This window comes from Camelina sativa, chromosome 2 (assembly GCF_000633955.1).
Source record: "Camelina sativa cultivar DH55 chromosome 2, Cs, whole genome shotgun sequence".
Taxonomy (NCBI): domain Eukaryota; kingdom Viridiplantae; phylum Streptophyta; class Magnoliopsida; order Brassicales; family Brassicaceae; genus Camelina; species Camelina sativa.
The window spans coordinates 22,887,214-22,904,745 of NC_025686.1; the positions used below are offsets into that span (position 1 = coordinate 22,887,214).

At 31.1% G+C, this 17,532-nt stretch overlaps 1 protein-coding gene and 2 pseudogenes across 1 annotated transcript; 2 read left to right on the top strand and 1 right to left on the bottom strand.

The window, feature by feature from the left end:
- LOC104755951 overlaps nucleotides 1-4,217 on the bottom strand; it is a 5,968-nt pseudogene extending 1,751 nt beyond the window's left edge.
- On the top strand, nucleotides 6,939-12,497 carry LOC104755959 (annotated as a pseudogene).
- LOC109127638 (putative defensin-like protein 263) lies at nucleotides 13,420-13,916 on the top strand. The gene is made up of 2 exons (XM_019232678.1): nucleotides 13,420-13,511; nucleotides 13,601-13,916. The coding sequence occupies exons 1-2, from the start codon at nucleotides 13,463-13,465 to the stop codon at nucleotides 13,786-13,788; spliced, it is 237 nt and encodes a 78-aa protein (XP_019088223.1). The 5' UTR covers nucleotides 13,420-13,462; the 3' UTR covers nucleotides 13,789-13,916.

Genomic DNA, 17,532 nt, shown 5'->3' on the forward strand with positions numbered 1-17,532 from the left:
CGGAGGTGGCTGGCCGGAGGTGACTGGCCGGTGGTGGTTGGCCGGCGGTGGTTGGCCGGAGGTGGAACTCCGGCGGTGGCTTGCCGGAGTAGCCGGAAAAGTTCGCCGGGATTGTTCGCCGGAAAAGTTCGCCGGAATTGTTCGCCAGAAAAGTTCGCCGGAACTGTTGGCCGGCGGCCGGTGGCCGGAGGTTTGGCTGGAGGAAATCTAAACCTTAGAAGCACATTGGGAACCCTAGTGGTGATAGTGGTAAAGAGGTGGTGGTAGGAGGTGGAGATGGTGGTTTTAGGGGGTGGGAAAGGTGGTGGTAGGGGGTGGGGATGGTGGTGGAAGAGGGTAGAAGGAAATAGTAAGGGCAAGGGTAATATAGTATATATTATAGTTTTTATAGAGTATATTAGTTATACATGGTTAGAATAGTTAGTGGGTTAATTATAGTTTTTTTGTTGGTTATTGAGTGCAAATTCCCATAAAAATTTACAAACCACATTAGATTGACTGACAAAAAAAAAAAAAACAACTGGGCTAAACTGAGACTTACTTCCGCATTGTGAACCAGGAGCAAGAGGAAGGCCACAAGCAGCACCAAAATTAACGAGCTTTTGCATATCAATGATGGCTTCGATTTTCTTATTGATAACTTCGCATACGCATTTCATTCTGATGATATGGAGAAGAGTGCAACAACCTTGAGGTGGTATTGGCGGAGTTGGATGAAAGCATGAAGACGTTCTGGTGCTACAAGGCTGTGTTGTAGGACTCTGGAAGATGTTTACGCGTCTTGGAGGAGTCACGGATATTGGATGACGTGGATATTGTTTCAAGATATTATCATATTGACTTGAAGATTTGGACTTATCCTTGTTTAGGAAAGTAGGTCATAGGAGGGTTCCTATATATTGTGTTATTAGGCAAAACATGTTGTTTGGCCGTTCAAGAAGAATTTTAGAGAACTAAGCGAGAAAGCTTTTAGGGTTCTTAGGGATTTTGGTTAGATTAAGAATTGGTCAGTGGCAAGTCGTGTTGACTGTGTGTAAATCTGATTAAACATATCTTGTAAGATTGTTTAAGTGATTCTTAATAAGAAAAGAAGTTCTTTTCAATATTGGCTGCATCTTCGTTTTTACAATTGGTATCAGAGCAGTCAACCGACGAGAGCTCTATACTCGCTACAGGTTGAGATCTTGGGATAATGATGCAGTCGGGTAATGAGTTGATGATGCTTCAAAGGGCTGTGATCTTGGATGAACAAAGCTATGGTCGTTGGAAGGTCCGCATGGTTCAGTTGATCCGTAATCTTGGTGAGGATGCTTGGACGGCTGTTGAAGAAGGCTGGGAGCCTCCATATGAGAAAACCGAAGCTGGTGACAATATCACTAAACCTAAGGCACGCTGGACAGTGGAAGAAAAAAACTTGTCTAAATACAATGCTAGGGCTCTTAATGTTATCTTTGGTGCTATTGATGATGATGACTTTAAGCTTGTTCAAGGTTGTGAGTCAGCTAAAGAAGCTTGGGATATTCTGCAGAAGACTCATGAAGGAAACTCAAGTGTCAAAAGAACAAGATTGGATCAGCTTGCTTCTCAATTTGAAGTCCTAAGGATGGATCCAGAAGAGACAATCTCTCAGTTCAGTGCTAAAATGAGTTCTATTGCCAATGAAGCTAAGAATCTTGGTAAAACATACAAGAATACCAAGTTGGTTAAAAAATTAATTAGGTGTCTGCCATCTAAGTATGCAGCACACAAAGCTGTCATGAGAGTCTCTGGAAACACTGATACTTTGAGATTTGAAGATCTGGTTGGTATGTTGAAGTCAGAAGAGATGGAGGTTGCTGAAGAACAGAGAATTCATGACAAAGGGATTGCATTCAAGGTAGATGACACAAACGACCAGCTGAAAGAGATAAAAGATAACATGTCCTTGATGGCAAGAAACTTTGGAAAAGCTCTCAAGCGTGTTGAAAAAGGACAGGGACGAGAATTAGCATGCTGGAATCGAAGTGCTACAGGGAGGTCTTGTTCTACGCCAAATGTATCTGAGAAAGAAAAAGCTAATCGGAGAAAAGAGATTCAATGTCTTGAATGTGGTGGTGTTGGTCATTACAAACTTGAGTGTCCAATGGTTAAGCGCAAGGAGATGAAGTGCTTTGAATGTAAAGGGATTGGACATTTAAAATTTGAATGCCCAAACATGGTGAAAGGAAATAATAAGGCATATGTTAGCTTTAGTGATTCAGAATCAGAGAGTGATGGGGATGAAGAAGATGGACGAATGTTGAATCTTTTTGCATACAGTGCTAAAAGTGATGATATAGCTGATGAAAGCTCAGATGATGATGATGAAGAATCAATTTCAAAAGAGAGCTACTGTATTTTGTATGACAATTGGGTTCAGTTGTGTAATGAAAAGCTGTTACTTGTCAAGGAAAAACTAAAATTGGAAGCCAAGGTCAATATGCTAGAAGAAGAATGTAAGTCTGAAGTTACAACTTGTAAGGAGCTACTTCCTGCTGAAAAGGAGTCGCTTGAGAGAAAGTTGAGAAATCTTCAAGAACTCTATGGTTTGGAGAAGGAAAGATCAACAAGCCTTGAAAGGGAGCTGAATGAGAATCACAAGAAGATTAGGATGTTGAATAATGGTGGCAAGAAGCTTGATGAGATACTATCTATGGGAATTGTAGGATCTCAACATCAAGGTCTGGGTTATCATAAAGAGGAGACTATTGAGCTGTTGTCTCGTGATAAATCAGTAAGTTTCGTTAAGAGCAATGTAAATCATGAAGCTGAGTCAAGTATTCTGGAAAAAGTGGTACAACAGAAGGTCTCTGTAGCACCAACCCAGAACACACGACATCAACATATATCTTCTCGTGAGCGAAAATGTTGGACTAAATCCAAGCGAGGACGAAGGGTTTATGAATGCTTTCATTGTGGTAAAAGTGGTCATGTGAGATCTTTCTGTTACAAGTTTAAGAACAAGATCAAGGAGCTTTGGATGGCAAGAAAGTGTTTTATTGATCCCTTTCATTTTTCTAGAGTCTGGGTGGCTAAAAAGGATTTGTACAATAAAAATTTCGAGAATGATGAGACAAAGTATGATCAAGGTTGCAAAGAGTCTGAGGAAATCAACCTATGCTGCAATCTCTCGAAGATAATCACTGAAGAAGATGTTGGAGTTGAACCTGAGGTTCTACAGAAGCATGTTGCAGAACCACCTGTACAAGAAAAAGTCACAACTGAATCAACAAGATCCAATAGTAATGATTGGAATGATGAATCATCAGGAGTCTTAGCTACATCTAAACAGTTGCAAGGTCATAAGAATCAGTCTGCTGCAGTTGCATTTGTTGAGCAAACCGTTCGTCATGTTCAGCTGAATTCTCAAGGAGTGCTGCAACATTGTTTTGTTTCACAGGTTGAACCTAAGAACATTATAAAAGCTTTTGAGGATTATTTTTGGTACAAGGCATGATAGGAAGCTTGTTGTGTCTCCCTGCATATATGTCTTCATCCTTGTTTTTATATGAATGTGCACTCACGCTGGGGGAGTATGATGAGATGATGATATTAGTGATGATAGTGATGTTGTGGCTGAATGTGGTTGAGGCTTATGGTTTTGAAAAGATTCTAGTACTGTTCACATCTGGAGCTTGAGTTGTCACATTCAGATAAAAAGGGGGAGAATGAAAGCATGAAGACGTTCTGGTGCTACAAGGCTGTGTTGTAGGACTCTGGAAGATGTTTACGCGTCTTGGAGGAGTCACGGATATTGGATGACGTGGATATTGTTTCAAGATATTATCATATTGACTTGAAGATTTGGACTTATCCTTGTTTAGGAAAGTAGGTCATAGGAGGGTTCCTATATATTGTGTTATTAGACAAAACATGTTGTTTGGCCGTTCAAGAAGAATTTTAGAGAACTAAGCGAGAAAGCTTTTAGGGTTCTTAGGGATTTTGGTCAGTGGCAAGTCGTGTTGACTGTGTGTAAATCTGATTAAACATATCTTGTAAGATTGTTTGAGTGATTCTTAATAAGAAAATAAGTTCTTTTCAATATTGGCTGCATCTTCGTTTTTACATTGGAAACTCCTTGTAGATAGAATATGGACATGCTATCAGAACTTGAGATGTCCATCTGAAGCATCACATCTCTTACCCTGAATTTGAGATGCTGACAACAACATCATTACAACTAGAAACTTGCAAAACATATCTATATTATTATTTTCACTGCAACTTAAACAAATAAGGCTTGAAGTTAAGAACTATTTACAATCCTATGCCATTGGTATTTATTATTTTTCACATATTTAGAAACAAAAAATCCAATCAATCATCCCAAAATCATCCCAAGAATCTCTACCATATCTATGCAATAATCGATTTCAAGATATAAAGTTATGGAAAGCCTAGAAATCAGCTATATTCGATTTTGTATGTCCTTAATTACTCACCACATTTAATTTTAAAATGTAAACAAATTCGAATACATAAACAAATTAATGGCTAGGAAAAATATCAAATCACATAAACTTGGCATATTCCCTAAAAATATATATTATGCAATATTTAATCCCTAATTACATGGTAACCAATTAAATATGTTGTGTGTTAAGAGGTGAAAAAATAAACCTAATTAATTGCCTATAAATAATTGGTCCTTAATCCCAAGTTAGCACCACCAACAACATCAATCACCAGTCTCTACCTTCCAATACCAACGTGAGTACGAAACAAATTTGGTGATCCTCAGTCTGCTTCATTGTTTTCGGATAAGAGTTTTTTTCATTTTTTTTTTTTTGTGAAAAAGAGATCTCAGAGAAGTGTCGTAGAGAACCTCTGAATCTGAACAGATTCAAACCATTTTATATGATAAGATCGATTGTCAATTTGTGATGATGCAAAAGTATTCATACTGCTAAATATATTTCACTCTTTTTTTTTCTTTATAAGTATATTTTTTTGTTAGAACAATATATATGTTTCGCTTTCAAATGTCATTATCCTTTTTTCAAGTAAATCTCATATTTCAAGATGGATAAAATTTTCATATTACTATTTTTTTAACAACACCAATATAAGGCATGCACAATTAATCTGATTCAATAAGAATTGGTATTATGCAATCTTAATAATTATTAATAAACTCCAACAAAATCTGTAAATTCCAAAAATGTGAATTCCAAAAAAGAAATGTTTTACATCGCGGGTTAATATATAATAATAATATTTATGGATTATAAATATTTAACCTTTATAAGATTTATAAATATTTAAACTTTATATGAATTATAAATATATCATATAACTTACAAATCCTGCAGTGAACCTAAAAAAAATAGATGTGTCATTTATAGAGTTAATCTCAGAATTATAAATGTCTTGACTGACAAAAGAAAAATGTTTTTTTGACTAAAAAAGAGATATCAGATACAAATATATCCTGTTACACTATATAAATATTGAGTAAATCAAATTTAGTCCTATATGAGTAATATCAACAATGTTACTAACTTTGTGATAATAAAATTAAATTTGTGTAAATACAGATTTTAGCAATTTAACATATGCACAATACTAAAAAAGCAACAACATTTTATGGAAATTTTTATGTATCCACGGATTCAAACCTTAACTAAAAATAATCATAAGTATGTGATGGGAATTAGGGTTAATATTAGCACACTTATATATTTTTGCGGGTTTGTTAAAAAATACAAGCAAAATACACTTATATATTTTTTATTTTTACAAAAACTAATTTCGATTGATTAAATACCAAAATAAAAGAATTGAAATTAATTAAATTCCAAAAGAAAATAATATTTGTAGATAGATAAAGCAAATAAATTACAACCATCAACTTTTAAAAATATATATTTGATCCAACATAATATTTTGGTGTAAGTTATATTAAATATTTTTAAAAAATAATATAATTCCGCGGTGTACCGCGGGTTAAAATCTAGTGTTTTTTCATTTTTTCTCAATATCTTCTTCTCTCTATTACATTTATATATAAAAGAAAATATTAATACAGAAATGAGAATATGAATTAATCACATTTTGCTTATTTTGGCAATCTATAGAGATATGTATTTATATCTATTAAATAAGGAATCCTTTAATCTATAGAATATGGTAACATTATTGACTAAAGAAATATCTATGAAAATTAACTAAGAGGGGTATTGAACTTGATATTTTAAAGAATTTGATAGAATTTTAATATTTTAGAATTTTAAAAGATTTAACTGAGTTTATAGGAGATTTGATTATCTTTTAGAGTTTTTGTGTTTTTTAAAGAAAAAAATATGTGATTATGTGAGATTTTATTATTAAATTGTGAGTGATTTTAGAATATTTTACAACACAAGTATAAAGGATGCAGTGGTGGATTCTCAAAAGAGTTCTCACCAATAAAAAAAAAATAATAATAAAAAGTATGAGTGAGAACTAAGAAATTACATTTACACATAGCAACATATGATTGATTTAAACTTTTATTTTTCTTTTAAATTTTAAATAAATAATTAAACTAAACAATTGATATTAAAATAATATACTTGAGAGACTGTGGGAGTCTCTCTGCAAATGCTCTAACAACCTTTGCATCTTCTTATGAACATAACAATGTATATATGTTTTGAAGTAGCATAAACAAAATGAGATCAAGAGTCTGGAGCTATGTTCTTGGTTCGTTAACTGGAAATAGCCAGCCTCCACCGCAGCAACAACAGTCACACACAAATCATTCTTGATTTTTCAGGTTCACCTTTTGCTGCTGAACCTCCTCGCCAATCGTCGCCTCCACCGCAACAACAACAGTCACAATCGCAGCAACCGCATTACAACCACAACAGCAGACGCATTCACAACCGCAGCCCAATGATGAATCTCAGTGAAATCATGTATTTGTGAAGCTGCAGGAGATGAAGGATGTAACTTCGTCGCAACCACCACCAGAGTCTAAATCTGGTCAAGCTCATCCACCTAATAACATATTCAATGCTTTAGAAAGTGAAACTTCATATCCAAGTGTTTAACAAAAACAAAAAAAAACTTCATATCCAAGTGGAGAAGATAGAGAGAGGGCTCTTGGTTTGGTCTTAGATTTATCAGAAGAGTTATGAACCTGAGAAATCAAAAATGATTCACAGAGAAGAATACAAAACAGTATGATTGTTGACAAGTTAGTACCATTGTAGTCACCATATTCAACCAAAAGACAAAGCACCCTCCACATGGCATTCTAAAAACTACGTCCACCTTGTTAGTTGAAACCATTTTAGCAAAAGAAGTAGCTTTAGATCAACTAACACATACTCATGCTAGGAAGTGTACGACATGAATTAACCAGTGTCAATTTAATCAACTAACAACACATACTCATAGCAAATGAATGTTGAGCTCTCCTAATCTACCCGTCAGAATTGAAAATGGATGCCCTTTACATCATGATCACTAATTACTTGGCTTAACAGCATAACCCTCATCATTTAGACAAATGAGATCACATTTCTCTTTATACTCAATGCATCTGATAAGTTCGGGGACTGAGATACATCAGTAACAGACCAAACTAAAGAAAGAACCTAATTGGCACATAGGGATAAAATGTCCCTCTCCATTTTTTCACTAATGTGTTTCGTTTTCCATTTTTTTTTTTGTTATTTAGATTCAAATACTATGGCTAAGAAAAAGCTATATGTCCCTTGGCCCTTGGGTGGAGGATAAGAACAGTAACATGCGTATGCTGCACATATCCCATATGGATGACCTCATTGCAAAGTCCATGAACATTTTGGAACCAGCCTCTTGTTGATGCCCAAGGGAATGAGCGTGAAGATGGTAGTGTTCTTTTTTTCTACGTTGACACCAGTATAAGCTTCACATAATGAGTACAAGCCCTTTGAAATTAAAACCTTTGTTTTAATTTATCGAGAGTGTTGCAAGCTTGCCAAGTATAGAGAAACTGTTTCATTGCCAAAGCCTTCCCTTATCTCCGTATCTACTCAACTTTACGTTTCAAATCATTAAGACCCCGTTTTGCGTTTGAGAGCTCCGACGAAGGTGAGACCGGTGGGAGACGCGTTTATTCACCGGTGGGAGACGCGTTTATTCACCGGTAAAAAAGTTGCAGCAATCGATCATTTTCTCCCAATTCTGATTTCTCATGAAAATATATGTTGATTGAGGAAAGTTGGAGTTTATTAAAATCATATACATAAAAGTAAAGTTTCAATCTCTTCTTATTGGTCCATTTAGCATTTAATTTTTTAAATAATAATATTTATTTAGCATTTAATTTTTTAAATAATAATATTTATTTATAATTAAATAAAAATGTAATAATGTACATTAATTTATACTTTAAATCTACACTTAACTACTAAATTGTAACTGAAATTACATTAATTATAAATTGACTATTTTTCACTAATTTTTATTCAAACACACTATAAATTATAATTGTAACTCCTCTAACTAATTTATTTTAGAAATGTAACATTCATCCCTTGAAATTCTATAAATAACCATTTTCACATCATCATCCACCATATCTCAAATTATAAATATTTTTTTTGTTTTTTTTTTTTTTGTTCTTTCATGGGTTCAAAATGCATGGTAAGAGTGAGCTTATTTATTTTGTTAGATTTATCTTATATTTTGTTCAATTTTTTTTTATGCATTTCTTCCTTCCTTCTTTGTCTTCTTATTATTTTTAATTTTCAATAAAATATATATAATCAAATTTTGGTGACTGTAAAAAACAATTATCTATACAGATTCAACAATACTAATTTCTATCAAAGCCTAATGGGGAATCAAACTAAAGAAATCATCTTCATTCATGTATATACATATTTTTTAAGTATGCAATGTTTTAACAAAATAAACTATTATAATAGAATTATTAAAACAACTTTTTTAACTCTCTCTTGCCTCCAAAAAATTTGTAATAAATTTTTTGTATACTCATCATTATATTTAGTTCTTGTGATCCAAAATATAATTATATAAAGATCATTATAATGTTTATTCAATTCAAAATTTGTAATTTAATGATTTTCTATATATATAAAAAAAAAAATTGATATTCCATTCCCAAAATTTTAGTACAAAGAGGAAATCATTAGAATTTAATCTATCAATATAGCTTAAATTAAGGTGAATATAAAAGAGATTAAAATTCAAATTAATCTTTGAGATTTTTTATTGCATTCATATGATTTTATAAGGTTTCACTATCTCCTTATTGGTCTATCTAGCATTTAATTCCTAAAAAAAATATTTATTTTTAATTAAATAAAAATGTAATAATGTACATTAATCTATATTTTAAATATACACTTTACTACTAAATTGTAACTGAAATTACATTAATTATGAATTGACTATTTTTCTATTTATTTTCATTCAAACACACTATAAATTATTATTATAACTTTTCTAATAAAATTGTGATTATATATTTTGTTAGATTTATCTTACATTTCATATGATTTTATAGGAAATATATTTAACTGATACTTAAAAAATAATTTTGGAATTTGATTATTAAATGTTTTAGGTAAATTTTGAATATCATAGTTAATTTTATTTATCATTAACAATATTTTTAAATAAGTGGTATATTTTAATATTGTATGATTTGAATAAATAAAGTGTATTATTGACATTTATGAAATTTGTTTGTTATATTTATATATATATATATATATATATATATATATATATATATATTTTTTAGGGAAATTTTCAAAAATACATCTTTTTCAATACCATTTTTCAGAAATACCATTTTTAAAAACTTTATTAAAAAAAATGTCTTCTCATAAAATTCTCATAGTTTTATGACATAAACTAAAATAAATTAACATAACTAATACAACAACCTGCACATATGCGTGGGATATTACCTAGTAAAAATATAGTTAGAGTTCATCTCTTGTAGTTGTGTCCAACGGCTTTCTTTTTTCTTTGAAATCTTTCAAAATTCTACCTCTATAGCTATGATTTTATTAGTTATATTTTTCAACTAAAAAACAAAGAAAAAAAAGTTTTAAAGTAGCATTTTTAAAAAAAGTTGTGATATATTGAATAACAATAGATTTTAAGTAGATAAGTTTTAAAAATTACTAATTGAATATATAGAACAAGAGATTATATATTATTTAAATAGTTTTACAGAAATTTCAAGTTGAATAAGATAAAATTTTTTTAAAAAATATATAAAATCCTAATTGAATAACAAGAGATTTCAAAAATACTCTAAAACCTTTTAAAATACAAGTTCAATACCCCTCTTTTTTATAATCGTGAGCGTTGAAATTAATAAGAAACAAATGTCTACAGCAATTGATAAGGAGAACTGAAACTTGTAAACAACATAACAGATGAAAAAGATCACCAAATTNTCCTTTTTTTTTTTTTTTTTTGTCATCTGTTTTCATTCATTTAAGAACATATTACAATATATTCAACTAGAGATAGACTCGGCTTATACTTGTGAAAAGCTGCTAAACTTGCATGTTCTTCTTATGCATTTTTTGGCATGGGATAATGATCTTGAAGGCATGGGGACACCTGATTCTTCTGCTGCTTCTTTTGAAAAGGCTTTGACATTTGATCTGTTATGCGGTATATTGGAGTCCGAGTTAAAGGAGATTGACGAGGTTTTGGATGTGTTGGAAGCTCAAATCGTTGACACTTCTTATAAGATATCTAGTTGCAAAAATGCAAATTCAATTGTTATTGAAGGCAAGTTGGCTGAATCTGCAGAATCCTTGAAGCAGTCTAGGGGACAAGTCTCAGAGATCACTTTGCAATTAGCTCAGCTCCGAAGAACACTTCATTACATAAGAAATGGAACAAGTAAGAGATCACTTATTGAGATATGGTTATTTGAAAGTTATTGGTGCTTTGGATTACTTAGGTTCTGATTGTTATTGACAAACATGTTGGCAGGTGAAAACGAGGAGTCAGTTGAGTTTTCAGGAAACGGTCAAGATCTAAGGCAGAAATATGCACTGAGACCATCGGACTTAAGGCATAAAAATGCTTTGAGGATGCTGGAGAACTCATTGTCAAGAGAGCTAGAGCTTGAGAAGAAGTTAATTGAATTCCAGCAAAATGAAGAACAACTGAAACTCAAGCTACACTACACAGAGAAGGTATCTTCACGGATGGAAGAAGCATCAGAGTTTATATGGGGACGGTTTCAAGAGGCAGATAATTCTTCAGAGGTGCTTACAGGTATTTCAAAGGAACTTGTTGGAGGTTTACAGGTTCTCCAGTTTAGTCTGAATGGGTCAGCTCAACGGGAATCCGAACTTAAGGCTAAGCTTGAAGACTGCATTGTACAACTCGAAGCGAAAGATGTTCTGGTGGAAAAGCTTGAGGGAAGGATTGCAGAGAATAGTGAGACAGTTTCTGAGGTACTCACTTTGAGAGAGCATGTGAAGCTGAACAAAAGCTAAGAAATAATGAGCTTGAGTTGAGAAGTGTCAATGCCTATAAACAAGAGATTCTGGTACACCTTGCTGAAATGGAAAATGCGAATGAGTCGGTTAAAGAAAGCCTTTTCGAAGCCGAAAGCAGAGCTGAGAGTGGAGAAAGTAAGAATAAAGAACTAACTGCTGCAAATCTTGAACTCACTGAGGAACTTAATTTTCTAAAAGATGCTGATGAGAAAAAGACAAAGAAGGTGAACTCTCTGGAGAAGCAAGTCAGGGAATTAGAAGTTCAATTACAAAACTCCAAAGTATCATCAGAAGCAAGTCAAGAATAGCAGAACATGTTGTATTCAGCAATATGGGACATGGAAACCTTAATCGAAGATCTCAAGTCTAAAGCCTCAAAAGCGGAGAATAGAACGGAGACAGTGGAGGAGCAATGCATTTTGCTTTCTACCACAAACTCTGAACTCAACAGAGACGTGACCTTTTTGAAACAAAAAGCCAAATCCTTAGAAGCAATGTTGGATCTAGCTAACGATGAGAAAGAGAGATATGCACAAGAAATAACTACAAGAAACAAGGTTTTAATGGATATGCTGTTGCAATTATCTAGTGAAAGGGAGCGTATACAAGAGCAGGTACTTTAGACTATGCACATCAATATTTTATTTAGGGACACGGAAGCAAAAGCATTGTTGACACATTAATGTTTGTTTTCCCTCAGCTATATTCCTTGGCAAAGGAAAACAAAATACTGAGAGTGAACCAATGCTCCAATAAAAATCAAAGAAGTGCTGAGGACAAAGAGCTGCTGTTTCACGGAGATGGTCATGGAATAGAGGCACTTTCTGAAAGTCTGCAGGCAGGTATTCAGTTTGTTGCTTTTGAAAAATGATAGATAAAAACCAAAATATAGATCATAGAACCTGTCTTGTTAATATTATGCGGTCTTTGTTCTGTTTGCAAAAGGAGGATGAGAGAACAAGGAAAGAACCAGAGAACCAGTCTATGTTTAGCACGGTCATGAAGATCACAAGGGAAAGAAACTTGGAACCCCCAATACCAGCTTTGACCTTACTTTTTGTGTTGTTTTGTTCGTTCTTTGGTTCGGTTTATTAAGGAAAAATATCTTCAGTGGGAAAATCTGTTAGCAAATTCGCCAGTTGTACATTGTGTTGTAAATTCTCATTTATCTTGTATTTATTACAAGCAATGTGTAAGTTTTGGTTTACTTCCCTCTATAAAAAAAAATGATAAAGTGAATTCTTAAAATGGAGAGATCTCATCTCACAAGTTGGAGTAGAACAATGTGTAATCAGAAAGAATCTGACTTAACTTGGTATAACCTTCACACAAAAGATTTGTTCGGTTTATTAAGGAAAAATATCTTCAGTGGGAAATCTGTTAGCAAATTCGCCAGTTGTACATTGTGTTGTAAATTCTCATTTATCTTGTATTTATTACAAGCAATGTGTAAGTTTTGGTTTACTTCCCTCTATAAAAAAAATGATAAAGTGAATTCTTAAAATGGAGAGATCTCATCTCACAAGTTGGAGTAGAACAATGTGTAATCAGAAAGAATCTGACTTAACTTGGTATAACCTTCACACAAAAGATTTGTTCGGTTTATTAAGGAAAAATATCTTCAGTGGGAAATCTGTTAGCAAATTCGCCAGTTGTACATTGTGTTGTAAATTCTCATTTATCTTGTATTTATTACAAGCAATGTGTAAGTTTTGGTTTACTTCCCTCTATAAAGAAAAATGATAAAGTGAATTCTTAAAATGGAGAGATCTCATCTCACAAGTTGGAGTAGAACAATGTGTAATCAGAATGAATTTGACTTAACTTGGTATAACCTTCACACAAAAGATTTGTTGCCATTTTAACTTACTTCTATATATAAAAGAGAACAATCTGAATTCTTTCTTCATCACTTGTACAACAAAAAAGAAACAAGAAAAATTTTGAAGGTTACAATTTGCAATGGAGAAATGTCTCTTAAGCACGTCTTCTTGTTCTCTCTCACATTCATAGCATTTTGTAATGTTTCCTTCTATGATAACTTCTTCTGTGTTATATGATTTTTGCTTCGGTTTTGTTTTGACGGTTTTTGTGTGTGTTTGTGGAAGGTTTGTCTATGGGTGACGCGAGAGAGATGGCAGTGAACTGCATCGGAGGAAAATGTCTTGAAGCATCAACAATGGATACTTATGAGACCAATGTATCTTGCCGCAGAGATAACGAATGCATCAAGTACTGTCCTAAGGGCTGCAAGATTGTTAACTGTAATTTTGGAACCTGTTTCTGTGAGTGTTAAAGAGATCGGAAAATACCATACAATTTCTACTTATAAGACAGATAGGAACAAGACATATTCCATTACATATATTAAAAAATATCTCTGCATCACTCTATATAATTGCAATTTTGATATAATTATGTACTGAAGGCCTGAAACAGGTTCAACATATGTTTTCATGTTCCAAATATGTTTTACATATCTTATGAGAAAGCTCTCTCTCTCTTTCTAACACAGACTTCAAATTTGGTTTCTTCAGTTAATCTTTAAGTTTGGTGCTTGCTTTCGAACAAGTTAATAGTATACAAACCAGAGAAAGAGGTGACTGGATGGGCAGACCACAACTGTTAAATATTTAGAACCCGACAACTAGTTAGATGACAATGAATCAAAGAAGAAATCAGAGACACCAAATCTTTATTTATGCTTGTCAAGCATCAAAAGTGAAGACTCAAGAATGATACATCGATAAAGGAAGATATACAGTAAAACCTCTATAAATTAATAAGGTCGGGACCATGAAATTTTATTAATTTATAGAGGTTTTAATTTATCGATAAATTAACAAAATATTAATTTATGAAGAGGATTTTTCATTTTTATTTTGAAAAAATTCTATTAAAAGATAAGATATTTTTGTTATAATTTGCATTTTTGTCGAAATTTTTTAATTTCTAATTCCATATATTCTTTTATAATTTACTAGAAAAAGTCCCACACTATGCGTGGCTAAAAAACCTAAAAATAATAAATTATACATTATTTTATAACTAATATATATTAAAATATATTTAGTTATTTTAAAATAAATTTAATAATAATTATCATAAATATTGTAACTATCATTATTCAAATTATTTACTATTTATTATATCTTTGAATATTAAGGTAAGAACTTCATAAGTATTTCGCATAGAAAATATTAACAAAAAGATAAATGAATTCAGTTGACCAAAAATATATATATATATATATATTCTTATCGAAAACTTAAAGTATAATAGAAAACTTGCAATTTTGACACACATATACAATTACTAAATAAATAGCATTACAAACTTGATAAAAATCAATAAAGTTAAATTATTTGATTTAATTAAAAAAATTTGTGAGTTTTTTTTTTTTTTAAACAAACAAATTAATTTTAAATCGACATAAGTTCCACCAGTGATTTCGGTGAAGATTATATATTTTGTATAAGCTCATCATTCATCAGATCTTGTACATTCTATACCATCCTCATCCATGTAATTTCTTTCCAGATTACCTTATTTGCCCACAAAGACATCATGAGCAATTATGATGGTCCACAACAAAATTTAATAAGCAAAATATAATGTAAATTGAACATGATAAGTAAAAGATAAACACTCGGCTTAAGTTCTTGATGGAGATAGATGGAGATGATGAACTTATCAAATTATGATGACCAATACAATGACATGAATTCATATATTTAGTAGACATTCTTCTCACTCTCACCATAGTTTACTGTTTAGTACATAATTTTTTTTGTTTTGTGAAGAGCAAACTTTTTAAACTTGACCAAAAAAACCAAATAAGTACATATATGAGTAATGTATGTATATTAAAATTCTAAACTAATGGAAGATACAAAAAGTAACCGCACATCAAAATAAAAGGTGATAGTGATTTGAAGCAGCACCAACCTAAAATATCATAAGTATCTAATGAATATTTGGTTTTATGTCCATCATTTGGTTGACTACTCAAAGACTAATATTTTAGAAACTTAATAAAATAGACATGCTAAACAACATTTCCCAACTTCAAACCATGAAGAAGAAGTAGAAACTGAATGTAAAGAAGATAGACATACCTTGTGCAAAAGTGAGCCTTAGACATGTTTATTTCTGCATATGCTCCAAATTTTAAATTAAATTATAAAATTTCATATTAAAAATTTTATAAAGTTATGTGAGGTGATAATAGGATGTTTGATGAAGATTTTGTCTTGATATTTATAGAGAAAAATTGTTTTTTTTTTTTAAGTTTTGTTTATGCAATAATACTTCAGTATTACCATGAAAGGTTTTCAATTTTTTTTTTCCAAACATCATGGGACTTATGGTTACATTTCTAAATAAATACCATAAATTTTGATTGTTGTTTTTCATCTTTATTGTAAAACATAAATTGTATGGCAATTAATACATTAAATTTTATCGTGGGAGTTACATTATAAAAAATAATATACAATAAATTATTATTAAATCTTGAAGTTATTTAATAATTAATACAAAAAATGGCACCGACTGAATACATGATGGATCTTAAGAATTCAGATTATGGCAATTCTATTTTTATGTCTTGAAATTATTTTAATTTATCCAATAAATAAATTGATCATACAGAAAAAATTATATTTTCGAAAAAAATAAATAAATAGCATATTTTATATCTTTAAATTATTTTAACATAAAATGAATTGATAATATGATGTAAAAATTGTGAACTAAATATTTTAACAACAAAGAAATATTATAATTTTCATATTTTCATATCTTTATATTATTTTAGATTGAAATTAATTGATCTTATTTTAGAATAAAATGAATTGATAATATGATGTAAAAAATTGTGAACTAAATACTGGAAAATATCTTACAATATTAATAATATTATGGTAACTATAAAATATTGATAAATGATACTTCATTAGAGAAAATTTAATTACTAAAAAAAAAATTTAATTACTAAATGGGTATTGAAAAATTGTAGGTTATTTTTTAGTATAAAAGTATAATTAAATCTTATGAAAATAATAAATTAAAATTTTAGAAGAATGACACATGTCAAAAGAATAGAGTGCCACTTGTCAGCTTATTAGAGAATGAGTTTGAAGTTATTTAAGAATTAATACAAAAAATGTGATAATATTAGAAAATATTTTACCATATTGGTAATATTATGGTAACTATATAAAATATTAATACCTCATTAGAAAATATATAATTCCTAAATGGATATTGAAAAATGATAGGTTATTTTTTTAGTATAAAAGTATAACTAAATCTTATAAAAAAATAGAGTGAAAAATAACGCATGTAAAAAAAATAGAGTGCCATTTGTCATTTTATTAGAACATGAGTTTCAAAAAACCTTACTTATATTATATAAGATACCCTCTACGTTACTCTTTTTTTTGGTCAACAACTTAATAGGTACGTAATTATATATATATATATATATATATANTATATATATATATACCACTGCAGGCAGTCGACCAAAAATTAAAAATGTAACCGTTAATGACTAGGTCATGTAAACCACAAACATTTTATGAACATGAAAAGTAAGAACCATGGAATAATTCCATCTCTTCACTTCATTAGTAGTAAAGTATAACCTTAGCGTTCCTTGTATATATTTTTGAAGGTTGTTGTTACCTTGTTGCCGTGTTGAGAAACTGTCAAAAGAGGTAGATTTTGCACCAGCTGCCAAGAAAATATTAGATAAAAATCAAAAATCTAATTGTACAACTTGAAAATTAAAGAGGAAGAAAAAGATAAAACAATGGTGGCTTAGCTTTTGTTGATTTGGACACAACATTGTTTAGGGTCAAGTTAAACTTGCTTTTTTGTACTTTTGTTTCTGGGATTTTGTTTGTTATTGTTAATGATAATTTGATATGTGGTTGTTGAGGGGTAGTAACGTGTGTTTAATTATCCGAGTCCGAGCAAGTACTTATATTCGACCAACCCGATATTAATAGACAACCGGTATAATAATGTATCT

Excerpts from the sequence above, each read along its gene's own strand:
- LOC109127638 (XM_019232678.1), top strand. The coding sequence starts at position 13,463 with ATGTCTCTTAAGCACGTCTTCTTGTTCTCTCTCACATTCATAGCATTT. Across the intron at positions 13,512-13,600 it reads TCTCACATTCATAGCATTTT|GTTTGTCTATGGGTGACGCG; the intron begins GTAATGTTTCCT and ends TGTTTGTGGAAG.